Here is a 14,468-nt window from a genome sequence, read left to right as displayed (position 1 = left end):
ATTTGCAGATGATTACATATTTTTGACGTTCCGGCCTTTAGATGGTAACAAACGTAAAGAAGCTAGCGTGCTAGTCTGGCTATCTACTCAGCTAGCTGGGATGACATAAAGTAGCTTCTAACTGCTCCTTTAATTTCACATTTATGTTGTTTTTGCAACCAGAAATATTTTATTTTTTAATGGTAACTGATTGGCAATGGACAGCAGCATGTAGGGGAGGGTCAATTGGGAGGGTTGCATTATTCTATGCCCAATATATTCAGAGAAGGTTTTAAAAAAAAAGAAAAAAACTCTCTCTGGTGTCTATTTAAAATGGACCTAAAGTGGGAAGACTGAGAGGGACACTTCCTGGTACAGCTGGATCCCCGTACCCGGCCCATGCCTGCAGGAAGCCACCGAAGTGTTTGCCCTCTTGTTTTCCTAGAGGTAGCAAAAGGCTGCTACACTGTGATCGTCTGCTCAAGGGGGTAGAGCTTCCAGCTGGCTCAGGAGTCTTAAAGTCTGGCGGATGCACTAAATACTGCTTGTGTTTGGCGTAACTTTGGTGTCTGTTGGGGGAATCATGGGTTACATGGAGAAAAAAAAAAAGCTGGTGCACTGTTGATGTAAACTCATGCGTTTTTTAAGAGAACTAAATGTGGCGTTAAGCCATATGTGTATTTCTGTTTTGTTCTGATGAGACAACAGAGTCCCTCACCGTTTTTTTCTTTTTTTTGTTTCTTTAAACCTCACCAGGTTTTAGATCAAACAACGGGTCGAAGCAGAATCAGACTGCTCTACGGAGAAAGCCCATGTAGCTTGTAGAAAGATTTAAATTCTTCCAGCCAGGATTCATCCTTTTTTTTTTTTTTTTTTCTTATTCTATGGCCGTAACCCAGTTGGACACTTTCAAAGATCTGTAACCTGTCACTGTAATAAATGTAATGGTCTGACTCATCTGTGGTAATAAACCATCTCGCCTATGGTCCCCTTTCTTAGTACGATTTGCATCCTGTTGTAAATGAAGGGAGCGTTTAAGTGCTGATAACTGTTGAACTGTGCTTCTAGAGATAAATCAATCCCGGCACGTTTCCATTGCTCATGTCGGTTCATGTTGACCATTTTCCAAGGCAGACCTCTAATCTCTTTCCTCCTTTACATTCCAGGCAGCCGTTCTTTTCTCTGCTGACCATTATCCGATTATTACTTATGAAAAGGCATGGGCTGCCATGGACTTTAACTGGAGTAACTTTGACTAAAAACCCCACAGCTTCATTTAACTCAAAGCACATGTGTAATGTTTTATTACTGCAGTCTTGATGTAACTAACTCAGGTGTCTTCCATAGTTTTAAAGAGTGAGATTTGATTTCAATCAATTAATAATTTCCAGATTATCTTATTCTACTGAAAAATGTAAATATAAAGAAATTCTGGTATTTTTTTTTTTTGCATCAGTTTATACTTAAATGATGACATATTCGGCTTGCCACAACTTGAGCGTTTGTCTTTTCAGTCAAGTGAGATTTATTTTTTATCACCAGATAAAATGCATTTAAGACCAAAATCGTGCATCCCATTGGATCTTTTGCCTCTATATCATGTTGGATTCATATTAGGCCTGAAGCTAACAATTATCTTGCCAATCAATTGGTCTGTTGATTAATAATCAGGTTCCTTACAGAAGATTTGTTTACAGAATGAAACCAGGTCAAACTAAAACTTCACTTGAGTTCTGGGTTGACAGATTATGTTTTTTTTTTCTAAAATCAAAGGATTTTAATGAATAAAGGAGAATCCAGTTCATGTTTTCAGCATTATCCTTCCATCTTCTCCCACTTAGTCTTTGTCAGAGTCACAGTGGGGCCCGTGCCTATCTCCGGCACTAGGCTAGAGGCACTATACATTATGGACAGGTTGCCAGTCTGTCACTTGGCAACCAGCGACTAACAAAGACACACAACCATGCACTCACACACACACCCCTAAGGAGAATTTAGAGAGGCATTTTAACCTAAGTCATGTTTTTAGACTGTGGGAGGAAGCCAGAGTACCTGGAGAGAACACGCGCATGCACAGGGAGAATATGCTAACTCCATGCAGAAAGACCCTGGGCCGGGAATCTAACCAATAACCTTGCTGCAAAGCAGCAGTGCTACCCACTGTGTCACCGTGCAGCCTGTTTTCCGCATCATGCCAATGCTAAACATTATGCTAAACATGCTAAACTAGCCCTTGTCCACAATGCTAAATGAGAAGCTAGCTTTAGTGCTGTGTTATGATTGGTTAGGGAGAAATGGAGAGGATAAAGGTGATCTGATTGGCTTCTCGGATGTCCTTTAATGTGACATCACTGCCAAAATGCAAACATTGTAAGAACACTGTTAAAGACAATTTCGATATGCAGACTAAAGCGAAAATATACCAGCTAAATTTAATAGTAACATACAGACTGGAAGGTACACCAGTGAGCTAGGCCATCTGCTCTGGTAGCCAGCCTGCAAAGGAGTTGGTTGTTTCCACAACTTCCTAAAATATTTCTTTCATGTGAGGGATTTGTTTAGGGCTGAAACAATCGGATTAATCATAATTAATCCAATAATTTAAATATTTGTCAACTAATTTAGAAACTGACTGTTAAACATGCCTTTAGCTGACAGAGCGGCCAACTTAATTAGACCTCTAATATCAAAATCATAAAAGAAATATGTAAACAGGTTGTATTTAAGATAAAAAAACTTTTTTGTCTCTCAGTATGTTCAATCCAGAACTCCTCAAGTGGAAAAGTTTTCATTTAGTAAAAAATCTTTAAGGAACCTTTTGCTATCAGATTATGAATTGATTAATTGAAGATTAATAGATTTACAAAATAATCATTAGTTGCAGCCCTAGATTTGTTAGTAGCCTTGTTTCAGCCCACAGTACCCTGCATCATGTGTTTCTCTTTACAGCTGGAGAAAAAAAATCAGCTAATCTGACACTTTCCCTTCTGCTGCATTTAAAATGGCTTTAAATTTAAGGATTGGTTCGACGTCGAATTGGGGCACTTTTGGAATTTAACTTTTCCAAATCTCTATGCTGATAACCAGCCCATCTCTGTTTTGTATAGTTCAAGTCTCACAGTCTGGGACTCGTTTTTGAAGCATTGAAATGAATGGGAACCAACAGCTGCTCAGAAAAGAAAGGTTCCAGGTTAAAATTGGTTTCCTTTCAGTCCCTGCTTGGCAAACATCGGATGTAATAAAACATCTCGTCTTTTACGAGGAATGAGCTCATCCCAAGTGTCCTGTATCCCCCCCCCCTTCAGAAGGACTGTCTTTTTCTTTTAACCCAAATCAAACTGACATTAAGCTGCCAGGTTCTGCTAGGAACCAGATATGGGTCTGGTGAGGTTTACACAGACCTGGCAGTGCTGATCGTGCTGCACTTAAAAGCGACTTTTTAGGAAATGAGTTTGAGTTAAACATAAAGGATCGCTTTGTTTATAGAATAATTGATGTCAGAACAATTTCTTTTTTTTTTTCTTCCATATTTTATTAATATTAATTTAATCCCTGAGGTATAACTGCCATGTTAGTTACATCACTAATGCCAACAAATGTGCCTTCTGTTTGATCACCCGGCCTTGAGCCAAAGATGAGCAACAGTGACAGGATTGTAGAGGAACTGCACCGGGCGCTTCTGCTTGCCTTCCAAAGGACGGAATCACAGAAATTGGAAATTCCCAAAGATTTAATTCAATCAAGCGACTAAAAAACCCTGTTGAATCATGGTTGCTTTTTCAAATTGTTTAGTTAATCCTAATTTTACAGTATTATTCTCCATTTATTGTTATATAGATAACACTGTTTTATTTTTTTCAAAAGAGTACACTCTGTTAAAAAAATGACATTGCAATTTTGTTTGATGATTTTTCTTTTTATTTTCTTTTAGCTGTATAGACTGTTAACATTAGGAGTTATTTTAGTAAAAAAACAAAAGTCAAGGGGCTGAAGGGATCTGAATTCACTTGTCAGTAAAAAAATAGTTTATTAAAATTCATTGTGGGGGAAACTCACCGGGTTTGCTTCTGTATTGCCAAATATGTTTTAAAATGCTGTATTTTCTTACATGGAAAAGTGTTACAGGAATGGTAGAAATGTTGGGGGAAAAAAAGTTCTCGTTCATATATGATCTGGAGAAGGCTGGCCGAGCAAATTTGAACCTGTTATGTTGAAATGATCTACCATTAAAACATTCCCTCTGAACCCACCTGTGTTTTTTTGTTATTTAAATCTTCAGCATCTGCAGCAACTGTTTATTGCAAAAGACAACACAAACTTATGTTTGTTCATCATAAGATTCAGCTCTGAACTGATTTATCAGAGGTGAATGGAAAACAAGATGCAATCTGACTCATTACTATAAAGTTTAAGGTTACGACCTATTGCTAAATGTAGTAATAGTAGCATTCCTCCTATACGCATGAGTTGGCGCTTTATTAGTCAAGCTATCTGCTCTGGTTGCCAGCCTGCTCTCAGCTGCTTCCAGGGAACGAATAAAGCAGCTCCAAACTCCACATTCTCTGGCATCTTCAACCCACTAAAATACAGCAGTGACAGGAAAATCTGGTGCATTTATCCACAGGTGTCTCACTCTGCAGCTTTCAGAGTCATCTCTGCTCTGCACAGTGGGATCAAATATCCAGGTCAATTTAAATTTTACAACTTCCCATGCATATCAAGGTTATTCAATCTGATTCAGGTGTATTGGAAGAAGAACATAACTAAAAATCTCATTTCTAGCCATCAAAAACATGAACTTTAACCTTTAGGATTCAGGCTTCATTTTGGATGAACTCCTTGTTTATTTCCATTTATTTGCCTCTTATTCCAATTTGCTGTTGGGATTGTGAAAGAAACAAATGTTTGACATGTTGTGATGCAATGTAGCCAGTTTTAACTTGTGCACAAAACTACACAGACAGAAAGAAAATGTTGCCTGTGTAATTTGGATTTTTTTCCAGGAAAGAAAAAAAATCTGTAAAGAATATCTCTCCATTTAAATGTCTAATGTCCCGAGTAGGATGGGAATAATAATTACGCTGCATTGTCAAAGGTCAGGGATGTGATGAGGGTGCGGGTAGAGTCACTGATAATAACAGTGATCATGCCACTATCAACAGTAGTCACGCCACTTATTTTAACCCTGTAAGACTATCTGCAAAATCTTGGTCACATGTTGTCATATATTTAACAATACTGTTTAAAAAAAAGGTTGAATGCAAGAGTTGTATGGGGGAAATGTTGCCCCATTATTGTTTTGGAACTCGTGTTGTAAATGGAAATTTGAAAATTACTGCAATCCAGAAATGAAGAATTTTAATCAAAAAAAGGTTTGAAGAGTAACTTTACCATTTTTTCCAATTTTTTTTTTTTTTCCAAACTACTTTTTGTAACTTTATGCATTATTTTCAAATAGGATTTTACAGATTACATTAACTTCAAGCTCTTTACAAACACACTTGACCAATAAAACGAGTCTTTCACTCCAGAAGAAAGCCCGCCCCGAAAGTAAAGCGAAAGTGATCTTTGAATATATGAAAAACCCCCCGAAAATACTCAATTACTCCGTATAGTTTTCATATTGTCTTAACTCAAGTGATTTAGATATACAAAAATTCTATACCATTGAGTCCAATTTAAATTTAACACATAATTTACCAAAATTAAGTTTGATATTTAGAAAAAAAAGAAAAAAAAAATCTAAAATGAGTTGTAACTTTACTTTAACAATATGATCTCATGTCATCCTCGGAAGCTTTTTCCAGCATTAGCTATTCAACTCAAAGTGAAATTTATTCTAATTTTCATTATTTATTCCATAAAAACTAAATAGTCTTACGGCCTGTGTATACAGTGTATGTGTATTATTTACACTCCTAAAGTCTGCAGCGGTAAAATTGGATTAAAACAAATAATGTTGGAAAATTAAAGTGACTCATATTTCAGGAAGCTCAAAAAACAAACATGAAACTGATCTTTTCTTCCAAATAAAAAACCTTTAAGATACAAAATGAATAGGAAGAAGGTCAAAATTAGAAACATTTGTTAAGATAATCAAAAATAACGATTAAAAAAGAAAAACCATAATAAAATGGAGCAGTTCCATTGAATCTAGTCTCATTCAGGGAAACGCAGCACGTCCAAACCCAGGTCTGATTTGCTCAGGTGATAAACCAGGACCGAGGTGTTCCGCTGTATCGTTTCCACTGCATATTCTACTGGTAACATCTTTGATACATAAGATTCACATTCTGTTTTTATACTGGTTATAAGTCAGAGCAAACTAATAACTATTTAGAAAAAAAAGGCAGGTTCTGACAGATTTAGATCTGAATTTTAATCTTTGGAGGCTATGTTATGTTGCCTGCTTGATATGCTTACCTATCATTTGGAAAAGAAAAATAAATCCCAATCAAACAAAAAATAATAATATAAAATCCTGCATATGACTAGAACAAACTGAATACCAGAAGATAAACCTTCTACCACCAGTACAGGCTGGAACATTCATTAGATTCACTTTATTTACAGTCTTAATTCAAAACAAACAGTCTTCAGGCACTTTTTACAGGAAAAGGTCAATCCCTCACACCAAGCATGCATGTAGTGACAGTGGAGAGGAAAACTCCATTTTAACAGGAATGAACCTTTAGCAGAACCAGGCTCTGTGTGTGTTGGGGTGCATTTATTGGTCCATCTGTAAAACTACAGAGAAACAGTATGTTGGAGAACATGTTCAATATCAAACAAGTGGACCCCAGATGCGTCCTCATCAAATCTCTATTTAAGGGGTTTTTCCCCTTTTATTAGGCGTCCTTTTTTTAAGGGTTTGCTTCCCTTGCGGTTTTCTTTTTGCTTTTTATTTTTTGCTTTTAGGCTTTTATATTGGTTTGTTTCATCAGTCCTGTCTCTAGAGATTGATTCCAGCAGCTGATCCCATTAAACCTGAGTTATTAAAGTTCAACAAAGAAGTTCTAAAATATAACAGTTGTTTCTTTGTTTAACATGAATCTGACCTTTACACATTTTTGATTAGACATGATTTGAGTGTAAACACTAAAGTTGCTTTCGATGCATCTGGATCCGTCCTGGGCCCTAAACACCTGTGTTAATCCGTCACAGTGGGCAGGGGTACTTGGTCCACAGTGGAAGGGTGCCGGTTTCGTTTGCCAGCCTCCAGTATCTCTCCTTTAGGATGAACGCCGCCGCTTTGGGTTGCCTTTGCCGGGTGAAAACACCCTTCTTATTTCCCACCACCCGCGTGATCCCTGCAAAGAAAAGGTCAACAAAAACATTTAACAGTAATGATATCCCAGTATATGAAGCCAGAGGCTGGTAAAAACACACCAACTGCAGAATCTGTATCAAGAACCTAGAAATGGGTCCACCTGTTTCAGGATCAGACGTCATGCATCGTCTTAAAAAACCCAAAACAGATCCAAACGAAAATGGAGAATCAACGAGAAGTCAAGAGAACAAAACCGGCAGATTTTGAGCAAACAGCTCAGAAACCTGCATTTTGTGTTTGAGAAGCTCCTCTGCTCAAACACCATACTCAGATGATCAGCTGCCATCAGTGGAAATCAGGTTTGCTAAAGCAGGGAAATCCTGTAAGACACCAAAGGCCTGGAGGACGGTCTTTAGACAACCCTCAGCCTGCGATACTCGTTAACAATAACAGTCCTCAGTATAGGGGTCGCAAAAATGGTTTTATCAGTCATTGTGATATTACCCTTTATAGAGAGACAGAATATATAATAAAATACAGTAATGTCCCATAAATAAATAACTGTACAATAAGAAAGTAGATGTATTTTTAAACATTAAATATAAAATTAAATTTTATAATGCAGCAATAAATAACTTGAAATTCATTTAAAATTATGAATAAAATAATGAACCATTTGGAAGAAAAAAACTTTTTAAAATGAATGTAGTTACTTTTGAAATCAATATAATTACTTCACTTATAAATAAACAGATAGAAGTACTGTAAAGTCCCTTGAGATAACATGTGTTGTGAATTTGCACTATATGAATAAACTGAACTAATGAAATGTATTTTAGGGGGGAACTCTTGTTCTAAGGTTTACAGAGAGGCTAAAACTGCTAAATAAATGGATGCAAATTTGTTAATAACAGAGCAATAATCTCTTTTAATGGAAAGTTGTTGTTTTTTTTCACTTCAGCAACCAAAATTGCTTCTAAAACTTGCAAAAGAAAATTTAAAATGCAATATTTGGGCTTAAAAGAAAAAAAAAGATGTTACTGATGAACTCATAACGTTCTGCCCCTCCGATGCGCAAACAGTGGAGGAGTACTGATCCAGAGAGAGAACGCTGGCAGTTCCTGCTCACCTTGTGTAGTCATGAAGTCAGCAAAGTTCCAGATGAGCTCCCCGATTAAATATTTCTTCCTTTTCTGGTCAAACACGTTGTGGTAACTCTGCAGAACCACTTTCTGATACTCCTCAGTAAACATCACAGGTGGATCCTGAGGAGAAACATTCAAATAGACTTCTTAAGCTGGGCTGGAGTCAGATATCTGGTCACCATGGCGATTTACAGGTGAAAACTCTCAGCTGACGTAAGAGACACAAACCCATGCAGCTCCTGTGGGAATAGACACACTATTTTATGTTTAGGGGAAAAAAAATAGGATTCATTTTATTTAAACTAGAATTTGGAAGCATAAGTTTTAAGGTATTCTGAATGCTCTCTAATCTGGATCAAATGGATTTGTATACTGGTCTAAATACACAAATACAGCCCTGTTAAAATATGGAAGAAAGTCTTTGTCTATTTTCTACCTAAAACCTGTGGCTTTCAAAAATCTGGCATTGAAAAAAAAAAAAAACACTCTTGATTATTGATCATTTTGTAAAATCATCAGATTTTCTATCGTAGAAGCAGTTTTATAAGCTGGACCATCCTGTTGGAATCGCATTAAAGTTATCTGGAGAGAAGTTTTAGGATCAAATGGGATAAATATGTGAGCCTTTCAACTAAACTAACATCAACCGAAGCACAGGGGAAAAAAACAGCTAAATAAAGGAAGCAGAGCAAATATCATAGATAGACCGATACGTTATGTTCCTCTTGTATCGTATTAGCCGATATATGCATGCATTGGATGGTTCATTACTGCAGGGCTTTCTAAACTGTGGGTGGGGTGGGGGCTGGTCGGTGTGGGTGGGGGTTTGGGGGCATTGATATTGCAGGGGGAGCGTGTTAGAAAGACATTGCAAAACTGACCCAGTTAAAAACGTTTTATTTGTTGATAGTAGGGCTGCAACTAAGGATTATTTTGCAAATCGATTAATAATCTGATAAAAAAAAAAGTTTCCTTAAAGAAGTTTTTTACTTAATTAAACCAAATAAAACTAAAACTTTTCCACTTGAGAAGTTCTGGATAGAGCATAGTGACAGACCAAAAAATGTTTTAATCTTAAATGCAAATTAATATGATTACTGCTCTGAGTGGATTGCTCTGTCAGCTAAAAGCATGTTTTAGACTCTCTGTAATGTATTTAATGATGAATTGATTACTAAATTAGTTGACGATTATTTCATTAATCGATTAATCATGATTAATCCGATTAATTTTTTCAGCCCTTGTTGATAGCAATGTTGAAATCTGTTACACAGTAGAATGAAGAGCTAAACTTAAAATAATTACACTTTAAAGGTGGTAGTTCTTTCAATTTAAAGTAGACTGTAGTTTATTTTATTAAAAGTTTAATTCCCTGCTGTTGACCGTGGTTTATTGAATTGTTGAAAAGGTTGGAGTGGGGTTAGAGATTGAGAGGGCATAAAAACTGTTTTGTAAATAAAAGTTGGAGTTATTGCCTTGCTAATTGCTACATTGCTAATCTTTAGTTTGATTTGTGTTTTGTTTAAATTGAGACATGTGTAACATTTGTTTTCATATAAATGCAGGAAGAAAAAGCAACATCAGGCCCAAAAATATCCGGAATACAAATCATGTAGATTAGACTGATGTCAAAAATAATCCTAAAAAGGATTAAAGAAAAAGAAAATAAAACCTCTATAGGTCAACCTGTACAAAATCGCAATGATCGAACAGGATAGTGACTCTTAAACATGGAGCTTGGATGTCCTTCCCAAAGCCTCATTCAGGCTTTCCTAGGTTAATTAATTCAAATTAACTTTTATCTATAAATGTCAGTAAAGTGGTCACATATCCGGCCAGAAAGATGCCATGACCTTGTTGATGGCTCCAAAGTCTGACGTTTCTCTGCAACTACTTAAAGAAAGTTAATCCAAAAATATCAGAGGGGTGTATGTATATATTTAAGCAAAAAATAACCAACTGGAACATCTAGTTTTTGTTTTTTTTTTAAATCCAATTGATTATAATAATTACACGTTGGTAAAAAAATGGCAGATTAAATGCCTACATCGCTCGTATGCAAACTTCAGAGCAGAACAGCAGTGTGGAAGGCTAGAGGGACTGGTGTAGGTGTGTCTCCTCACATTATGAACCCCCGCCACCGCATCCGCTCCATACTCGCTCTGGATGATGGGCTTCTTGTATTTTCCGTACCAGTCCTCAAACTGAGTGTTGAGCTGCAGAGAGATGACCTCCATGTGGCCTGGATCGTGGTACCAGGAGAAGTAGCTGTTGACGCAGATCACATCCACAAATGGAGCCTGGAGACACAACAGCACATGTTAGAGAGCCGCCAGGCTTGCTAAGCTAACCTATAAAGGTCCTCAATGTCTACAAACGATGTTTGACATTTGTCCCCCTTTAAAAAAAGAAAATATAGTTTGAAATATTGTGTGTTTACATGCTCTATTAAAGGATTTACAGATTAATTTGACCCAGTTTACCCTCCGCAGTGAAAAGAATTTCCTAGCTGATTGCTCATCTTTACCCCAGTGGTCAGATCTAATGGACATCGGAGCGTTTTTACTTTATTTTACTGCTGTTATAAAGAGGAAAACCGTCTCACTCCTTTGTCCCGTGCGTAGTTACTGTCTGTGATGTAGGTTACAGGTCGGGTGGGGTCCAACGCTCTGGTGTGCGCTATCAAAGTCCTGTAGGAAGAAAAAATAAACTGAAAACACAGAGTCCCAGGGAGATTGATCTGCAAATTGGACTGATGATTACACAGTTACGCAATCAGAGAGATAACAGGATTTGTCGAATTGTCTGTGTTGATGGAACAGTGGGACCATTTTGTTCTCACGGTTCATTTGTGGATTATTTGGAAAAGCTGTGTGGTTCTCTGGGAAAACTGAGCTCCAGCTGTTAGCTGCAGCTTCATAACCGGTCCAACAGCTTTCCTTACTTTACAGAAAAGTGACTGATAGCGCAGTGTAAGGGAGGCTGTCAACCATTCCTCCGTGAAATCAAGGCTGAACTAAAACATCTCTTTCATATTTCATATGCTTTTCAAATTACAGGACTTCCCATCAAAATGGTTATAAAGAAAAGTTCCAGAAAAAGTACTTTATTCTCGATAAGTGGCTCAATTATCAGCGGTTTTAGGCGCCTCATTGCTTCCTGATAAAATGAACTGAGTGAGGCTTCTGCACCACTAGATGGCAGCAGAGGATGAGCAGAGGTTTGAATCAGGTGGACTTTGCCTGAGAGACAATGAAACAAAAAACAAGGCAAATGTAAAAAATTGTAGATAAAATAAAACTGTATAATACTGCTAACTATAAAAAAAAGAAAAATGAAGCTGGCTCAAGTGACTCATCATGCACAGTATCTGTTCCAGAAAATGTATTTATTAGAACTTTATTTAGTGTCATGTCTTTAGTACAGGGTAAGGACCAGTTCTACAGGGGCGTTGGCACCCTCTGGCCCCCGGTCTAGAACCACTCATGATTAAATATATGAAGGGCTGGAACAGGGAGGGCAGCGGCCCCTGAAGAGCAGTAGAAGAGGACCACTGAGGCTTGGTTTAACATCGCGGTAGAAACACATGAATAAATTACCAATTGAAAATGTATTTATCTCTATCTATATATGGAGACGTTGAAGTCTGTTACCCTGTAAAATAAACTGTTACACTTCAAATAAAGGGGATCTTATTTTATTTTAATATTCTTTAGCGCTGTTCACTTCTCAGTCTTCTACAGTTGAAAAGATTGGTAAGGTTTTAGAACTATTAAATTACCAAGAAAATGATGGAAACCTTTGGTCTAACTGATGGATTTAGAGAAGGGCTCTCCAACCCTGGTCCTCAAGATCTACTGTCCTGCAGTTTATCTTAGATGCAACCCTGCTCAGACACAAATAATTCAAATAGCTGGGTTATCTCTTCAGCATGCCATCAAGGTTGACAATGGCCTGGTAACAAGTCATATACCGTATTTTCGCGACTATAAGGCACATATAAACGTCTTTTTTTTCCCTCAAAATGTGCGGTGCGCCCTATGTGTGTTGTTACTGCGGACGTTTGAGACCACCATGAGAACGTTAAAGGGGGAAGTGTGGGCGTGGATTGTGTATAAAAGAACAGGTATGTGCTTTATGCAGAACTCCTCATCTCCTCATTGAGGAGATGATGAAAGAGTGGCTGAGGCAGGTGTATGTAAGGAGACCAGGTGGGTTTTTTTTTTTTTTTTGCTGCTTGTACCTGACGCGCGGCTGAAGTAGCTTGGCTGCTCTGGCTGCGCAGTGCAAAAGTGTGTCTGACGCGCGTTGGGCGGAGCTACTCTATCCTTTCTCTGCCTTGCAGCTATATTTGCTGTGATCAGTGGGAATAAAGTAGTTTTAATATGTTTTTTAAGTGAGAAAGTCCACCTGAAAACTTAATCATTGCAGTCAGTTCATCCAGACTACTATCCTGCCTTCCAATATTATTTCTATAGGAGCCGCTCAGACCCCCACATACCAGCGGTGCGCTGTCAGTAGGAATCCCATTCAACAGCAGCCTCTGGATAAGGATAATAAAGGCGAACATCAGCGATGTGTCTGTCTCACAGCCAGCTCCCAGGTTTGATTAATACTTTGTAATAAATACATGAATAAAGCACAATCATACTCAGTTTTGCTCCCGCTCTATTTTGAAATACGCAGTAGAGGTATTTAAAGGTAGTAGAGGACATGTACCTGTATATAAAACCCGCGCCCTATAGTCCAGTGCGCCTTATGTGTGTGTTAAATACAGTAATGGCACACATAACTGAAACTACTCCTTTTAGTACGGTGTGCCTTATGGTCGTGAAAATACGGTATATATATTAAATTTGCTGTATTGGAGCAGGGATGCATCTAAAACCTGCAGAACAATAGATCATGAGCACCAGGGTTGAAGATCCCGGGTTTAGAGCCTCCACAGTGAGTTAGCTAGTACTGCGAACAGTAATAAAGACAGAATTTAAATAACGCTTATCCATACCAGGAGGCAGAGAAGGACCTAATCCGTCTTTTATTTATTTTGAAATAAATAAAAGACGGATTTTTTTGTTAATGAAAAGTGCGGTACAAATTGGATTTATTATTATTATTATTATTATTAAAAAGACAACTGAAAACCAGGCTGAGACTGCTGGGAAATGCCTTAATACACACTGGAGGGTCATGGATTTAAGATGAAAACATTATCAGCAAAAAAAGAAGTAGCAAGGATGAGAGCCTGAGGTTTCCAAATCAGACCCCCTCCTCTCCTCAACACATCCGGTCCATGAAGCCAAAGAACTGGGATCAGGAACAAGAAGACAGCCTGAGAGAGTCCAATTTTTATAGCAGGGATGCGAGAATCCCTCCTCAAGGACATTTGTCCTGCACCTTTTAGATGCATGCATGCTTTAACACAAGAAATTAGTGAGTCCTTTGCAGGACTCTAAAGAACCGGACTTCATCTGAGAAGGGAATAAAGCCATTGATTCAGAGGTGTTGGACCAGAGAGATATACCGGCCCTCGAAGACTAATTTAACATCCCTGCTTTACAGGGAATAAACTATAAACTCTGTGGCAGGAACAAAGACAGAGCTTCTGTATTTAAAAGCCATGCTTCTCCTGGATCAGAGGTTAAACTCCTGCTCTCTGTCTTTATAAAACATGTGCACAGTACCTGCTACTATGCAGGTTATATACATTTACCCAATTTTCTGTTCAAGGCTTCTACTTTCAATTAGTAGTTTTTAGAAAAACAAAAAAAACTTTTAGATATCAATTCAATTGATTGAAAAATGGTAAACTGAGCTTTGATCCCACCAATCTTTAAATAGAGGTGGGTATTTATTGTATCATTAGTGTGATAAGAGTTTTGATTTATCGTCGAAATGAGGAATTAGAATAAAAGATGATTGAAAACTCTAGAAACTAGGTGAACTGTCAGATTTTCAAAACTATTTTTTTGTTCCATTGGAGAATTGAAAAAAATTGAAGCACACAATTTAAAGGCACACTATGCAACATTTTTCAGTTAATTAATGTGTTCCATAACGTTTTGGATGATTAA

The 14,468-nt window shown here is 37.5% G+C and overlaps 1 protein-coding gene across 1 annotated transcript in view; it reads right to left on the bottom strand.

The window, feature by feature from the left end:
• Positions 1-6,908: 6,908 nt before the first annotated feature.
• The window catches only part of gusb (glucuronidase, beta), a 20,248-nt gene continuing 12,688 nt past the window's right edge, over positions 6,909-14,468 (bottom strand). Inside the window, exons 9-12 of the mRNA XM_015383645.1 lie at positions 11,000-11,084; positions 10,518-10,694; positions 8,379-8,514; positions 6,909-7,289 (exon numbers count right to left, since the gene is read on the bottom strand). Of these exons, the coding sequence (XP_015239131.1) occupies positions 7,138-7,289; positions 8,379-8,514; positions 10,518-10,694; positions 11,000-11,084 (550 nt within the window). The 3' untranslated portion in view covers positions 6,909-7,137. The remainder of the gene's footprint in view (positions 7,290-8,378; positions 8,515-10,517; positions 10,695-10,999; positions 11,085-14,468) is intronic.

Source organism: Cyprinodon variegatus, unplaced genomic scaffold (genome assembly GCF_000732505.1).
Source record: "Cyprinodon variegatus isolate N-32 unplaced genomic scaffold, C_variegatus-1.0 Scaffold291, whole genome shotgun sequence".
In the NCBI taxonomy this organism is placed as follows: Eukaryota; Metazoa; Chordata; class Actinopteri; order Cyprinodontiformes; family Cyprinodontidae; genus Cyprinodon; species Cyprinodon variegatus.
The sequence above is the reverse complement of the archived record's forward strand: the minus strand, read 5'-3'. Positions and strand labels throughout refer to the sequence as shown.